Below are 16,958 nucleotides of genomic sequence, written 5' to 3'. Positions count from 1 at the left end.
TAATAAATATGTTGAAGCGGTGTGTAACTAAAGAGAAGAAATATTGAAAAAATCTCAAAAGAGATTTACTGACAAGGAAATACAAAAGTTCAACAGAAATACAAGAAAGTGATGGTTTTAGATAAGCCTCGCCACATGGACACAGTCCTTAAATTTACACATTTTTGTCCTATAACTTCACCTCTAATTTTATTTTAAAATTTCTTGTTATATTTTCCCATCATTAAAAACTGATTATCCGAAAAGTCGCTAAGGGCTGAATTACAGGAAAAAGGCTCATGCATAAATTTTAAAATTATCAACACACAATGAAAGACCTGTTCGTTATTTACCCAGAATCTTCATACACAATTCAATATAAAAAAAATTGGTTTTTGTCACTGTATCAGATGTATCGATGGACAATACAAAGACCGACTCATTTATAGAGGACCAAACCGCCATAAAATTCGTTGAATGTATGAAACAAGAGGTTGAAGAAATTGTAAGTATTCATTCCGAAATTGAAGAAATGAGAACATTAACACCTAAAGAATAAAGAAAACACTATAGATCCGAAAGACGTTTCTTGTTTGGGTTTCGCTATCGACATAAAAACAGAAAAATCCGTCACCATGACCATTTGACTGAAAAATATGTAGGCCCTCTATGCAAATGGTGTAACTTAAAGTTAAAGCGTACGATATTAGTAGCCATTTACCTAAATAATTTGTCAGGATATGACTCACATTTGCTTGTGAAGCACTTGGGAAGGACAAGAAAGAAATAGACTTGATACCCAAAAACGTGAGGTACACCAGTTTTGACAAGAAGATACAAAATTTGAAGATGAGATTTATTGACACATTTAGGTTCATGGCCTCAAGTTTTACAAAATTGCAACAAATCTGAAGAAAGAACAGATGACAAATATTAGAAAATAGTCAATCTAACAATTAATTAGACAAACAGTTGGATGAAATTTGAAGAAATCAGTTTCCTCGAAAGGAAGAATTATACAATAAACTGAATGACTGTGGTATAAGTCATGAAGACTACAAGCATGCAAAATTGGTCCAGAAAAAAATTAGACATCGCCCGGAAGGGCTCTTGGATCTTCTTTCCCATCTAGAATCTTGGTGGTTATCACTATCTGTCTCTTTAACCAATGTTCTGTTGTTGACTGAGGTGTTTAAAATTTTTAGAAAAGCTTACATAATAACATACGATTTAGATCCATCTTGGTACTATACAGCACCTAGTCTATCTTGGGATGTGACGCTGTAAATACACTCCTGGAAATTGAAATAAGAACACCGTGAATTCATTGTCCCAGGAAGGGGAAACTTTATTGACACATTCCTGGGGTCAGATACATCACATGATCACACTGACAGAACCACAGGCACATAGACACAGGCAACAGAGCATGCGCAATGTCGGCACTAGTACAGTGTATATCCACCTTTCGCAGCAATGCAGGCTGCTATTCTCCCATGGAGACGATCGTAGAGATGCTGGATGTAGTCCTGTGGAACGGCTTGCCATGCCATTTCCACCTGGCGCCTCAGTTGGACCAGCGTTCGTGCTGGACGTGCAGACCGCGTGAGACGACGCTTCATCCAGTCCCAAACATGCTCAATGGGGGACAGATCCGGAGATCTTGCTGGCCAGGGTAGTTGACTTACACCTTCTAGAGCACGTTGGGTGGCACGGGACACATGCGGACGTGCATTGTCCTGTTGGAACAGCAAGTTCCCTTGCCGGTCTAGGAATGGTAGAACGATGGGTTCGATGACGGTTTGGATGTACCGTGCACTATTCAGTGTCCCCTCGACGATCACCAGTGGTGTACGGCCAGTGTAGGAGATCGCTCCCCACACCATGATGCCGGGTGTTGGCCCTGTGTGCCTCGGTCGTATGCAGTCCTGATTGTGGCGCTCACCTGCACGGCGCCAAACACGCATACGACCATCATTGGCACCAAGGCAGAAGCGACTCTCATCGCTGAAGACGACACGTCTCCATTCGTCCCTCCATTCACGCCTGTCGCGACACCACTGGAGGCGGGCTGCACGATGTTGGGGCGTGAGCGGAAGACGGCCTAACGGTGTGCGGGACCGTAGCCCAGCTTCATGGAGACGGTTGCGAATGGTCCTCGCCGATACCCCAGGAGCAACAGTGTCCCTAATTTGCTGGGAAGTGGCGGTGCGGTCCCCTACGGCACTGCGTAGGATCCTACGGTCTTGGCGTGCATCCGTGCGTCGCTGCGGTCCGGTCCCAGGTCGACGGGCACGTGCACCTTCCGCCGACCACTGGCGACAACATCGATGTACTGTGGAGACCTCACGCCCCACGTGTTGAGCAATTCGGCGGTACGTCCACCCGGCCTCCCGCATGCCCACTATACGCCCTCGCTCAAAGTCCGTCAACTGCACATACGGTTCACGTCCACGCTGTCGCGGCATGCTACCAGTGTTAAAGACTGCGATGGAGCTCCGTATGCCACGGCAAACTGGCTGACACTGACGGCGGCGGTGCACAAATGCTGCGCAGCTAGCGCCATTCGACGGCCAACACCGCGGTTCCTGGTGTGTCCGCTGTGCCGTGCGTGTGATCATTGCTTGTACAGCCCTCTCGCAGTGTCCGGAGCAAGTATGGTGGGTCTAACACACCGGTGTCAATGTGTTCTTTTTTCCATTTCCAGGAGTGTAACTAAGCAGCCGCTTCAATTATTACATGATTATGGCATGATCCTAATGGTTGAAAAAGACATAAGAGCTGGTACATCCCAATGTTTTAAGAGATACGTGAAGGTAGACAACAAGTATTTGGAGGATAATGACGCAAAAAAGACTTCATATTATTTGTAATACTTAGATGCAAACAATCTGCATGGTGGGGTATGAGGCAACCCTAGCCTATGGGTTGACCCAGATTCTAATAAAACAAGTGAAGTTTCAGACGATTGTTTTACAGCAACATACTTGAAGTAGATCTAGAATATCCAAAAAAAAATCCATGATCTACACAAAGACGGCTCCTGAAAATAAAACTGTGCCTGATACTAAAAAAACCAAGTTGTTGACTACTTTGACTGACATACACAACTATGTGGTCCACTACAAAAATCTTCATATATCTCTCTAGAAATGAAGACCACAAAAATACAAAATGTTTTAAAATTCAATCAGTCTGACTGGTTGAAAAAATATATAGACCAGACCACGCAAATGAGGAGCAAAGTAAATAATGATTTTGAGAAAGATTGCTACAAGTTGATGAACAACTCGATGTTCGGGAAGACGATAGAAAACACTAGAAGTAGAGTGGGCATAAAATTGGTCTCAGATGCAAATTAGTGTGAAAAACTTGTAGCAAAACCAAACTTCAAAGGAAAAAAAATTTAACTAAAACCTTCAGGTCATCCACTTGCATAAGACCAAAATTATGTTCAACAAGCCAGTTTACATTTGTATGAGTATATTCGACTTTTCTGAAGAATTAGTGTATAAGACTTTCACTATAGAGTGATGAAACCAAAATATTGAGAAAATATTCAACTTTCTTATCAAGAAACGGACAGTTACATCTACAAAATACAGACAGAAGAGTTCCATGAAGACATGGAATCGATGATTCATCACTTTGATGCAAGCGACTTTCCACCAGCTCTGGTGCTCGTATTGCATCAACAGGAGCAATTTGAGCAGCATTTGGCACCACAGCGACACAATGAGCTGGTAAAAATCGGTTACGTCCGGAACAGCTCCTAGTCAGATGCCATATAGCGTGCATTCAACTGATTACAAACCACCGCCATTTGCGACTTCAGTGGTGTCAAGCGAGAGTCCATTGGAGGGCACAGTGGAGGTCTGTTCGTTATCCGATGAAAGCTGCTTCTGACCTGGCGCCAGTGATGGCCGTGTGTTGGTTAGGAGGAGGCCAGTTGAGGGCCTGTAACCGAGCTGTCTGTGTGCTAGGCACATTCGACCTACACCTGAAGTTATGGTCTGGAGTACGATTTCGTATGACAGCATTCTCGTGGTTATCCCATTCACCCCGACTGCAGATCTGTACAATCTGGTGATGTGACCAGTTGTGCTTCCATTCAGCATTCCACGGGTGTTTTTCAACAGGATAAAGCTCGCCTACATACCGCCATTGTAATCCTACATCCATGTGTCGATATGTTGCCTTGTTCTGCTCAGTCACCAGAACTGTCTCCAATGGAGCACATATGGGACATTATCGGACAACTGTAGTGTCATCAGCAACCAGCATTAATCTTCCCTGTATTGACCGACCAAGTGCATAGGGCAGGGAACTCCATCCATCGAAATGACATCCGGCACCTGTTACCAAGCATGCATTCAATATTCTGGATGTTACACCGGTTATGAATGTACCAGCATGTCTCATTTGCAATGGCTTATCTCGCGCTCTCATTAACTTGTGATCTTGGAATATTAATCACTTAAATATATTTCCTAGACAAATGTATTCCAAAAATTTCATTACTCTAAATTAATTATATTTTGGCGTGCGATTTTTTTCCGTCAGTGTATGTTCATAGGACTTTATTCCCGTTCTGGACAGTGCTGCCTCACATACGTGAATCATATAAAGTTTTTTAAAGACTATGTATATACAGAATACATTGCCCAGCAATTGCAGTGTGTACTGTTTTTGTGATGGGGTCGTTGTGTTTGTCACGTAAAAGCTCTTCTTTCAACAGAAGGTTATCCTAACATCCAAATATCATCCCCTGCCTGTAGGGAAGCGACCTTGCCTACAAGATGCGATGTGCTTGAGCAGGTTGGTACACAGTGATTGGCTCTGTCTGCGAAGAGTACAGATGTACAAATTCTCGTTCCAGCCTGCCTGCCCCTATTTCCACGGCAACCATTAAAGCAGTTCAGCCTGCTGCAATTTACACAGAAGGGTACATGGGTACCGAAGCACAGTGTTTAAATCAGACCGACTTGGGTTTCCACTAGCGTGGCAAGCTACAAAGCCTGCTGCACCCGACAACAAGCTACGCTATCAATCCAGCGTGACTAGCCAGGTATATGTTTGCATAGGAATCTCCACTGCAACTCATTTATGATAACGGTGGGTGCAGCAAAATGAACAAATCAGACTTAAAGAAGAATGAGGGTAAACTAAGACTTGGTGATTTTTATACCAGGCCCAAAACAGAGCGCAAGTCCAGCAGTGAAAAGCTGTCTTTTGTTAATGAGGCAGCTTCAGATAAATAGGTCGATGTCTCGCATTGAAAATGGTGTAAAAAGTTACTGATCACTCATTCTGGAACCTCGAGTACATTTTCAGATTTGACCAGCAGTTTCCTCACTCAATCAATGTTCTGAAAGGAGACAAAGAAATGCGTGCTAAGGACTTGAAACCATGTAGCAGTATATGAGCTTTTTCAATTTTGGGTAAACATTAACTCAAATAAGAAAAAAATTGGCTCATTCGATATTGAGAACCACATTCTGGAAGTATGCAACTTAGTACGCTGTGTGTGCTAAAATGTATTTTGTGAATTTAATTTAGCATGAACGAATCTGGACACTTACTGTTAGAATGAAGTCAACGAATTCGCATACATATCCTGGAAAAAGGAATTAAAACTAATATTTGATTGGAAAACACTAAGGCTTCAGAGACTATACTTTTAAAAGCTTGCTTTAGATGGAGTTGGAGTGTAATAGAGATCTTCAGGTTCTTACGTGCAGAGGATCTCGATTTTCAGAGATGGTTCTCACTGCTAGAGAAAACGTGTATTAGAGAACCTGATGATGGTTAGAACTGTCAATAGCCAGTACTAGTCAGAGGAGGGTGAAGTTGCGGAGACAACCGTTCATACAGCAATAAGTAAATAAGCGAGAATTACGTTGAAAAGGAAACAAATGGACAAATAAAATCCACAATTTTCTGGCCTGTAGTGACCCAAAATGCATACATGTTTCATTGAGCCTCATCTTGTAATAGTTGGGTATTTTCAATAACTTCCTAACTCTATTCATAACTCTACAACGAAAGCCTGAAGAACAACCTACTACGCAGCGTAGTACAGCGAGAAGACGCGTAGGCGAGTAAGACTGCTGTAGCCTGCTTGGCTTGGTTCGGCTTGGACGTGAGTGAAGCAGGCTGCCCGTTCTGCTTGTAACGTGCAGCAGCTTGCTTACCTGGCTAATAGGCAAACTTGGGCAGGATAAAAGCAGAATGCGTACACCTCTGGCTCAGAGTCGCACTCACCGAGGTCTGTGGAGTTGCTGACGGCAGAGGCGTTGTAGGCGGCGTATGCGCTGGCGACCTCTGACGAGAAGAGCCACGCCCACGGAGAAAGCCACGCCCACTGCCAGGGTCCAGGGGCGAGCAGGGTAGAGGTCCGCTGCAGCCACGACGCCGTCTCCGCCACAGCCATCGCTGCGCTGTCTCGCCGGCCCTGCACAGGATGGTTCAAATGGCTCTGAGCACTATGGGACTTAACATCTGTGGTCATCAGTCCCCTAGAACTTAGAACTACTTAAACCTAACTAACATAAGGACACCACACACATCCATGCCCGAGGCAGGATTCGACCCTGCGACCGTAGCAGTCGCGCGGTTCCGGACTGAACGCCTAGAACCGCTAGACCACCGCGGCCGGCCCTGCACAGGAGGTGTGGCTCAGTGACAAGTCTGAACCCAGAAGTTTATGGTCCAAATTACGATGGCTATTAGAAAATTAAGGAACGATCGGTCTCGAAATGGAAACCACAGTGAAAATGCGATGAAGCTTTGAACAAATGTGTTAAGCAATGTCTCTAGAATGGCCATAGATGGGTGTCATGTCGCTGCTCTTAGTTCTGAGCGCACAGTGAGTGCATAAAAACGTCTATAAAAGTATGGGTACCAGCCGAGAGGCTACGCCTGATTTCATGCAACCCCAAATAACGTAACTCTTTTGCAGTTCTTTCTTCATCACAGTTCTCGGCCTCACACTGCGGGGGCAATGAGCACGCTCCTTCAGCCCCTTCGGCGGGAGGTGTTCGATCACTCACCATGCAGTCTGGACTTAACTTCCTCTGATTCTCATTTCTGCTCAGATGAACTGCTGGTTATGAAGACAACATTTTGGCGCAGACGACAAGCTGCAGTCCAGCGTAGAAAATTGTTGGTAAGCACAGGAGGCTGCCTCTTATGATGACGTTATTGGAAAGTTGGTACAACGCTACATCAGATGCCTAAGTTGGTTTCCATTTGGTGACCTTGCTTTCCGAATATCCCTCATGCGTAGGCAGTAGACGGTACCAACATCACTATTCTGAGCTAGGAAACTAACGAAATAAACACGAGACGGAATATAAAAATTCCCGAAAAACGATAGCTGATCAAAAGTATTTGGACTCCCCAAGACAATGCGGAATAGACCACTAGATGCTAGGAGAGGCGGACGCGTCAGCATAATAGGAGGGTAATACTGTGTCGTCAGTAGAGAGACAGCAGCAACAAAATCGGTCGGTCGCGAGAGCTCATTGACTTCGAACGCGGACTTATCATTGAAAGGGGGCATGAGTAAGAAATCCATCAGGGATATTTCAACCATTCTATGGCTGCCCAACTCGAGTGTTGGGGATATGATGGTGAACAACCACAATTAAACCAAGGCCAGGCAGACCTTATGTACCACATGGACACGGTTCGTCGAGGATTGAGGAAGGTGATTATAAAAAATCGCATGAAGTAAGAGAAATGACTCACACGACTTCCAAAGAGTTACCAGCTATGCATGTAGCACAATGAAAGTGCTTAAGGAGATAAAAATGGTCGAACACTCACATTTCTGTAGTCAGAAATGCGCTTCAGGTGGTGTGTAGAGTGACGCTACGAGGTAGTGAAAGACTGGAGACGAGTAACACGAGTAATTTGGAGTGGTAACCTACGCATATCCTGTGGCAGTCCGATGGAAGGGTTCTGGTTTGGCGAATGCCTAGAGAGAGTTGCCTTCTAAGAATGAATTGGTGTTACGTATGGTGATGTTCCTCGTGGTTAAGGTGTGGTCCCCTTACTGCGCTTACGAAAAACCTAAATGCAGAGAGAAATGACAGTGTATCCTTTCATGAAGCAGCATTTGTGAAGTAACTGTTTGTTGGCATTCGTGAAACACCTTTGGGAGGGTTTAGAATGTTGACTTTCTTCCAGACCACAGCGGCCAACGTCACTACCTTCTGTGGTTTCGGCTCTTCATGAATAACAGGCCGTCACTGCTCCACAGTCCGCCCCGATAGCTGAGCGGTCAGCGTGACAGATTGCCGTCCTGCGGGCCCGGTTCGATTCCCGGCTGGGTCGGAGATTTTCTCCCCTCAAGGACTGGGTGTTGTGTTGTCTTCATCATCATTTAATCCCCATCCGGCGCGCATGTCGCCCAATGTGGCCTCGAATGTAATAAGATCTGCACCACGGCGGCCAGACCTGCCCCGCAAGGGGCCTCCCGGCCAATGTCGCCAAACGCTCATTTCCATTTCCATTGCTCCACAGACATTGAGACACTTCATTGGAAGTGTCCCCAGCAAAGTTCAAGCCGTCATGATGGCGAAGGTTGGGCACACCCCATAATAATGTCCACTAATAGGTCTCCAGATACTTTAGATGAGATAGTGTATTTTCATCATATTATGACTGTCATTCAGGCTTACTTTCAAAGTTGCTCTACTGAGTTCCTCCGCTCGTTGTCGTAGATATCTCCACTACAGGCAGACAGTCCAACTAAAGTGGCCGATGTACATTACATTAACACGAATTCCATTTTTCCCCAGTTTGGGAATGTTGTAACTTCGTCTAGGTCTTTGTGTGATATGGATCACCTTGCTTGACTCATCTCCTCAAATTTACTCCACTCTCCATCGCTGATATTTCTTACACCTCTAAGATGGAGCATTCTACATTCGATCACGAAAAAACTTCAAACATGCAGATATAAAACAAGGTTTGTACTTAGGCGTCGAGTTAATATTGTCCATCGCGACAGACTCCTTGCCCTTTCACAGTTGTTAATTACACTGCCTCGCAAAAGTGAAGTTCCAGAAAACATGACCAGATGTAAACGTAACATCGTACATGTACACACCGTCGATGGCTATGTAAATAATTACAGTTGCATCTTTGTGTACAGAGAGAACGGCTGCCAGAGTGCAATGGCGTTGATCGTGTTTAGAGTCTTTACCGTGCCTGGCCGGGTATATGAGGGACGTAAAAACTGTAATATGCGGAACGATCACTGTGAAAGACACAGAACTGCCTTGTACTCATCTCAGAGAGCGATATCAGCATCTGACAAGTGTTTCATTCTGAGTCTCCATTTCGCCGGCCGGCAGTATCGTGCAATATCCAGATTTGTGCGGCATTCAGCTGTGACAGTGGCTCGATATTCAGCTGCTTAGGAACGTGAGAGCAAGTATAATCGTCGTCAAGGTTCTAGTCGACTACGTCTCACTACCACAAGGGACGATCGATGTGTTCTACACCAAGCACGTCTAACCGCTTCGCGTCTGTGCCTCTCATATTAGACCCAGTAACGGACTCCCTGCAACATTCTGAGCCATCTCTCACCACTGATTGGACACTAGCAGCAAGTGGACGGTTGACTTGAGTAGATTCTAAAAACTAAACTCCTCCTGCACAGGCTATGAAGGCCCAAGGGTACCGACTGGCCGCCGTGTCACCCTCAGCCCACAGGCGTCACTGCATACGGATATGGAGGGCCATGTGGTCAGCACACTGCTCTTCCGGCCGTGTGTCCGTTTCCGAGACCGGAGACGCCACTGATCAGTCAAGTAGCTCATCAGTTTGCCTCACAAGGGCTGAGTGCACCCCGCTTGCCAACAGCGCTCGGCAGACCGGATGGTCACCCATCCAAGTGCTAGCCCAGCCCGACAGCGCTTAACTTCGGTGATCTGACGGGAACCGGTGTTACCAGTGCGGCAAGGCCGTTAGCCTGAGTAGATTCAAAATGGCTGAAATATCCCTGATGGACTTGTTACTTAGGTGGCGTCTAGTGATTAGTCTACGTTCGAGGTGAATGAGCTCCCCTGACAGACTGAGCCTGCTGTAACTGCTTATCTACTGAGAATATAATAATCCCTGCATCCTCCAATACTGGTGATATCTATGGTCATTTCCCCATTACGTACTGTGTCAGAATCCTTTTGATCAGATAGTGTATACACATCAATAGTACAACTGAACAAATTAACGACGAAGTAAGGGAATCAGTTGATTAGATTTTGTGTTTTCATCAGCTATGTAGAAAAAAAGTTAACAAACTAGTAAAAACGTTCTGAATGCTTATGGCGAGGAAAAAAGGTTTTCAGATTCAAGCGTCCAATGTGCTTGAAAGGATGCTTTACGGTCAACGAATATTAACATTTTTCACTTATGCGAACTTGTAATACAAAACCGAGAGTATGTCAGTGAACAATGGATTGGTAGGGATTGGGAGTCATTAGGCGAGACAGGAGAAGACACTGTAGTAGAAGATTTGATTATGTCTGTATTGAAAATGAGCTGGAGTGGACCGGTACTTGTAGCCAGGCGAATGGTTGGTAGTTACACCGTCTGCCCAAAAAGTTCTAGACTGACTTTTTCCTGGAATACAAGCGACGTCGGCGCAGTAACTACAGTGCGCGTTCGGTCAGTCAGTTGTGAGTAGAGAGTGTTAATTAGTGGACGTTCGGGCGTAGTGTGTCGACGTTATTGTGTCACAAATTGCTTTGGAGCAGCGTCTCTAAATCAGGTCTTCAAGACATTCTGCAGAATGTTTTGATGAAGAAAACAGTGTATGCAAAGTTTGTCCGGCACACACTGACTCACGAACATAAAGGGCACACGGACAGCTGCCGTGACTTGACTGAAACGCCAAACGTGGACAATTCATTTCTGGAAAAAAAATCATTACCGGTGACGATACTTGAACACGTAACTATTACAAAACAACAAATTGCAGAAACTCACACGAAGTGTCAACCCTTTGACGACATAACCGGTATTCAAGCCATTGAGATAAGCGAGTTGAACAACATACCAAAGACGAACTTTTTGACAATCCGACAAGCTTATATGAACGTTTTGTGCTTTGTGTGTGTGGGTAGGGAAATTATGTAGAACACCAGAAGCATTAAAACCGCCATCTCAACATTTCTCGTTTTTTTATTAACTGAGTCTCACAACTTTTTGGACTGACGTGACAGACCAAGAAAGTTGGTTAACTGAATCCAAAACTGAAGAAAAGATAGAGAAGGCGAGCTAATGGAAGGTGAGAAGATGGCTGAAGAGCGCAATACGTGCATAAGTCTAGAGGAGACATTTACGCAGCTGAGTGTCAAATGGTTGGTGATGATAGTGTTGACGAATAATGTAGCCGAAATATCCTGTGAGCATCCACATTAATCTAAGTGATGTATGACTCGTTGGTGGGCTCCGGTCCATTATGCATGACATTCTGAGGTGTTATAACATCTGCCATTTCCAATTGTCTGCAATACACACCTACTATCTGTCTTGTGCTACAATGTGTTGTCAACGATGAAATACTGTTTTCAGTGCAATAATGCACTTTGCTGCAACATAGAGGAGCTGTTAGGATTTGCACCAAATTGCGACGAAAATTGGCAATAAAAGTTCTGTGGAAGACACTTACCATGAAAAACTAATTAAGACCGAACTTCAGCTCCACATTCATCTGTCAGCAGTAAAAATGCATTTTGTAGTATTTATGAATAACTGTATCACACATTTCTCTTCGTAAAAGGTTGTTAGGGGGACGTCTTATCTTCTTGGGGAAAATTTAAAAAACTCTTTCACAGATTGGTTACAATATGACCTAATCCATATCTTACAAATTTAGGCAACTAGCTTTTACCCTTAAGGCAAATATAATTTTTGATATTGATATGTGATTTGCCGGAACATAGGGTGCCTCGAAAAGGACTTTACAACTTTAACAATTCTTATATATTTATTGAAAGAAGATATAGAGCGGAGTTTACTGTTGCTTTGTTGGGAAACACATAAGAGTATTTTTACCTTAAACGAAAGATGCTGTATGTGGCTTCCGTTGGTTATCCTGCACACATCCCATCAGACGTCAATTTCTTCCCAAACTCACTGTAGCATCATCGCAGGTGCAACTTGCTCAGCGGCGGCGTAAATTCTTGCTCTAAGTTCAGGTAGGAAAGCCGGCACAGGAGGTACAAATACCTCCCCATAAAAAAAAATCGAGTGGTGTCAGGTCTGGGGAACGTGGGGGCCATTGCAATTTGCGCATCACGGCCAATCCATTGACTTGGAAAGCGGTCACTGAGAAAATCCCGGACGTCAGCCGGGTATTGGGGTGGTGCACCATTTTGCATGAAGTAAACATTTCGTTCTTGGTCATCCGAATATATCTGTGGTATCAAAAATTTTTCTAACATATCCAGGTACACTATCTCTCACGGAAAAAAACGGGGCCGTACACTTTGTTCTTGCTCGATGTACAAAAAACGCTCAGTTTAGGGCTATCACGAACATGTTTCATTGATTTATGTGGATTTTTCACTGCCCCAAATCCTACAGTTACGTGTGTTAACCTTGCCACTCAAGTAGAAAATCTACCTGTCTGAAAAGATAATTTTGTTCAAGAAATGTTCATCTTCACGTAATCGATTAAACATATCCGCACAGAAGTCTTTGCGAGCAATTTTCACAGTGTCTTTTATTGCTTGTACGATCGTCAATCTGTACGGTTTCAAATGCAAACGGTTTCTCAACACACGCCAAAGAGTCGTATGTGGGATTTGCAGGTAGCGAGATGCACACCGGGTCTTTCGTAGGGCTTTTGACAGAACATTGTCCCACTCGTTCAACGACGTAGTTTGATGTGCTTGGACGACCTGCTGATTTCCCATGTCTTACCGAGCACCATGTTTCTACAAAACATTTATGCCACTCATAAATTTTAAGCCTACTAGGAGGATCTTTAGCATAGTTGGTACGGAATTTACGGTGAACTGTTGTCACCGAATTCGATTCTTCAAATCAAAACACATAGCTAGGACGCTCGGGTCCAATGAAGGCATTCATCTTTAACGCAACTGTCGCTAGCGCTCCTTATGGTGCGATTCGGCATTAGAGAAATACGCGAGATAAAACTTGATGTATTTCCCTAAAAATTGACACTACAAGCACTTCTTTAGGTACTATGAATTAATTTATTTGCATTTTAAAAGTTGTAAAGTCCTTTTTGAAATACCCTGTATTTAAAGTTGCGACATCGGTTCAACAGGAAGCAGAAAACTGCAGGTAATAACAATTGTTTTCGATGTTTCTTGTACGGCATCCTGAATTTTCTTTACGGTGTGCCAAATCTGCGAGGGGACTTCAAAAAGTAAGTCACACATTATTATGCCAGGTAAGTAACTTTAACTGAATACTGGACTACACTTTAAAGTGACAGAGATACATGACACTGTTTTCAACATAATCACGAAGTTTCTGTTAACAACAGTCGGAACGCTCTACCAGTCACTCAGTTCCTCGACGGTAGATATGTGCTGTTACTGCCAGTCGGTTTCGCGATTGCCTGGACATTATCGTTTGTGATCGGCGTCGATGGTTTCCCTTCCGTACCAGTATCACCATCTGTGCGGCTTTCGTCATGTTGTTGGCACGTTTTCACTTGAGCTGAACGTAACACTGAATTTGTCCAAATACCGCCAGAATCGGTGTGCAATTTAGATGTCTTTCCCATAGGATCGTACTGTCCTCCGAATCTGTACTTCTAAGTACGTTTCCAGTTGCCTCGTAATTTCCATCGCACACTGCGTTGCAGCTGTTATCCGTATCGCAGAACTGTCTTTGCAGGAAAAAGCTGAACACATACTTACTTACTTACTTACTTTCTAGGGGCCTGTGTCCCGCTTCAACGCGGGGTCGGTGTAGTTACTATTGATTTGGCAGTGTTAGTTGCGGAGGATGGCCGGATGCCCTTCCTGCCGCCACCCCAAACCCCCCGGGACAGAATGACTGTACCCCAGCTGATTGTGGCTAGTGTAAGACATGTAAGAGTGCGAACATTTTCAAATGTCTGCGAGTCGTGTAACTGAGGCGAAACGTGGGGACCAGCCCGGTATTCACCTAGGGGGATGTGGAAAACCGCCTAAAAACCACATCCGGCCCTCATCGTTAATCCGCCGGGCGGATTCGATCCGGGGACGGCGCGCCTACCCGAGTCCAGAAAGCAGCGCATTAGCGCTCTCGGCTACCCTGGCTGGTAAAAAGCTGAACATGTACTCTTCTCTGACAACACACCGCGCTCTTTGCGCCTTGGTCTTAGCGTGCGATGACATATGAAACTTACTCTGTAAAGTCCCTTCGTACTAGACTTCAAGCAGCACAGATTTTCGACAGAGAGCAATGAACTATTATTCTGAAGTTTTATAACAACATTGACATCACTGTGCTATTCAATTTTCATTTTGTGTTCACATTTGCTATTTTTTGCTTCTGATACGGTCAGCCTGCTGTCAGAAACAGTTAAATTATATATTTTGAATACTTTTTTAAAATGTAATTAATGATATTACAAACGACTTTTTTTATTTTTTTGGTACTGATGTCGTATTTTTTCACGATGAAATAATTTTATTTTAATTCGTTTGTACTATTCTTACAAAAGTGGAAAAAAGTCAATACCTTGTACACTCACATTACTCTGACGACCCGTCAAAAGCCTGAGTAACCACCTTTTGTAGTGCAGACCAGTCCGAGACATGCAGGAAGGGAGGCAGTAAGGTTCTGGGAGTTACTGACGGGGACGTAGAGCCATGACGACTCCAGTGCCTCGGCCAGTTGCCCTAGGTTTCTCGGTTGAGGATCCATGGCGCGAACAGCCCGATCAAGGTGGCCCCACAGATTCTCGACTGGGATTTTGGTGGTCAGAGGAGTACGGTAGACTTGTCCTGGTGCTCTTCGAACCCTGCACTCACACTGAGAGATGTGTGTGACGTTGTATTGTTCTGCTGGTAGATGGCATCCTGCTGAGGAAAAACAAACAGAATATAGGGGTGAACATAGTCCCTAGGGACAGATGCATATGTGTTGATCCATTCTGCTTTCCAGAATGACGAAATCACCCAGGCTATGCCACGAAAACATTCCCCAGACCACAATGCTCCCTCCTGTTTGCAAAATGGCTCTGAGCACTATGCGACTTAACTTCTGAGGTCATCAGTCGCCTAGAACTTAGAACTAATTAAACCTAACTAACCTAAGGACATCACACACATGCATGCCCGAGGCAGGATTCGAACCTGCGACCGTAGCAGTCGCGCGGTTCCGTACTGAGCGCCTAGAACCGCGAGACCACTGCGGCCGGCTCCTGTTTGCAAGGTGTTTGCTCTCAGACTCTTCATACCGTACACGCCAATGGCCATGAGCATAAAATGTGATTCGTCTAAAAAGGCCACTGTCGCCACTCAGTGGACGTCCAGTTGCGCCGGCCGCTGTGGCCGAGCGGTTCTAGGCGCTTCAGTCCAGAACCGCGCTGCTGCTACGGTCGCAGGTTCGAATCCTGCCTCGGGCATGGATGTGTGTGATGTCCTTAGGTTAGTTAGGTTTAAGTAGTTCTAAAGTCTACGGGACTGATGATCTCAGATGTTAAGTCCCATAGTGCTCAGAGCCATTTGAACCATTTTTCGTCCAGTTGCGGCACTCGCGTGCAGATTCCGGCCTTCGTCGCCAATGAACAGCAGCCAGCATGTATGTTTCAACCAGGCACCTGCTGGGGAAGTTGCTACGCAGCAACGTTCGCTGAACACTCGTTGAGGAGATACTGTTGGTAGCCCCTTGGTTCATATGGTCGTTCAATTGCTCAACTGTTGCACGTCTACTCGTTCATTCACATGTCCGCAGTCGTTGTTTACCCTTTTCATCTATGGCCCATTGTACACCACAGTTACATTGGCGCCGGTTTGAAGAGTGCCGTTTTGCCATGCACGGCACACTTTCACCATTGCTACACGTGACCAGTTTACAAACTAAGGCATTCTGGAAATGCTTCCACCTGTGTCCTAAAAGTCAATGATGTTACCCTTTTGGACGTCAGATAAATCGCTCCAACTCAGCATTACGCCAACGACTGCACTGTTTTCCACGTCCCCCCGACACGCTTTATATATTGCTGCTAACGCACTGATAGTGCTGCCACCTGCCGTATCGGAGCGATTGTTGCACGTTGACCTCAAACATAGCCCGCGGTCACGTTAACGTGACTGGACGGTCTATGTACATCACTGGGGCAACTTCTCTTATAAGCAATCAGTACATGGACAAATAGGTACGAGAGCCCTGCAAAACATGTAACGCACTCAGCTTCTCAGCTCCTCACTCAGTATCATACGCAATACGTACAGATTGACTGATTACTTACGAATAACAAGTTTTGCTTCGATCAAAAACAGTGGTTTATCAAAAGTCTACACAGTAGCGCTTAACAACTATAATAAACATTTACATAACGCAAAGAGTATAAAATAATCTGTTTCTGTCAAGATAAAAATACGAGGTGCATTCAAGTTCTAAGGCCTTCGATTTTTCTTCTAATTAACTACTCACCCGAAATCGATGAAACTGGCGTTACCTCTCGACGTAATTGCCCCGCAGACGTACACATTTTTCACAACGCTGACGCCATGATTCCATGGCAGCGGCGAAGGCTTCTTTAGGAGTCTGTTTTGACCACTGGAAAATCGCTGAGACAATAGCAGCACGCCGGCCGAAGTGGCCGTGCGGTTAAAGGCGCTGCAGTCTGGAACCGCAAGACCGCTACGGTCGCAGGTTCGAATCCTGCCTCGGGCATGGATGTTTGTGATGTCCTTAGGTTAGTTAGGTTTAACTAGTTCTAAGTTCTAGGGGACTAATGACCTCAGCAGTTGAGTCCCATAGTGCTCAGA

The 16,958-nt window shown here is 44.9% G+C and overlaps 1 protein-coding gene and 1 pseudogene across 1 annotated transcript in view; both read right to left on the bottom strand.

The window, feature by feature from the left end:
• LOC126252257 (uncharacterized) overlaps window positions 1-16,958 on the bottom strand; it is a 163,688-nt gene that overhangs the window by 136,805 nt on the left and 9,925 nt on the right. The window contains exon 2 of the mRNA XM_049953130.1: window positions 6,244-6,433. Within this exon, the coding sequence (XP_049809087.1) occupies window positions 6,244-6,412 (169 nt within the window). The 5' untranslated portion in view covers window positions 6,413-6,433. The remainder of the gene's footprint in view (window positions 1-6,243; window positions 6,434-16,958) is intronic.
• LOC126254014 (5S ribosomal RNA) lies at window positions 9,847-9,964 on the bottom strand (annotated as a pseudogene).

This window comes from Schistocerca nitens, chromosome 4, assembly GCF_023898315.1.
Source record: "Schistocerca nitens isolate TAMUIC-IGC-003100 chromosome 4, iqSchNite1.1, whole genome shotgun sequence".
NCBI lineage: Eukaryota > Metazoa > Arthropoda > Insecta > Orthoptera > Acrididae > Schistocerca > Schistocerca nitens.
The sequence above is the reverse complement of the archived record's forward strand: the minus strand, read 5'-3'. Positions and strand labels throughout refer to the sequence as shown.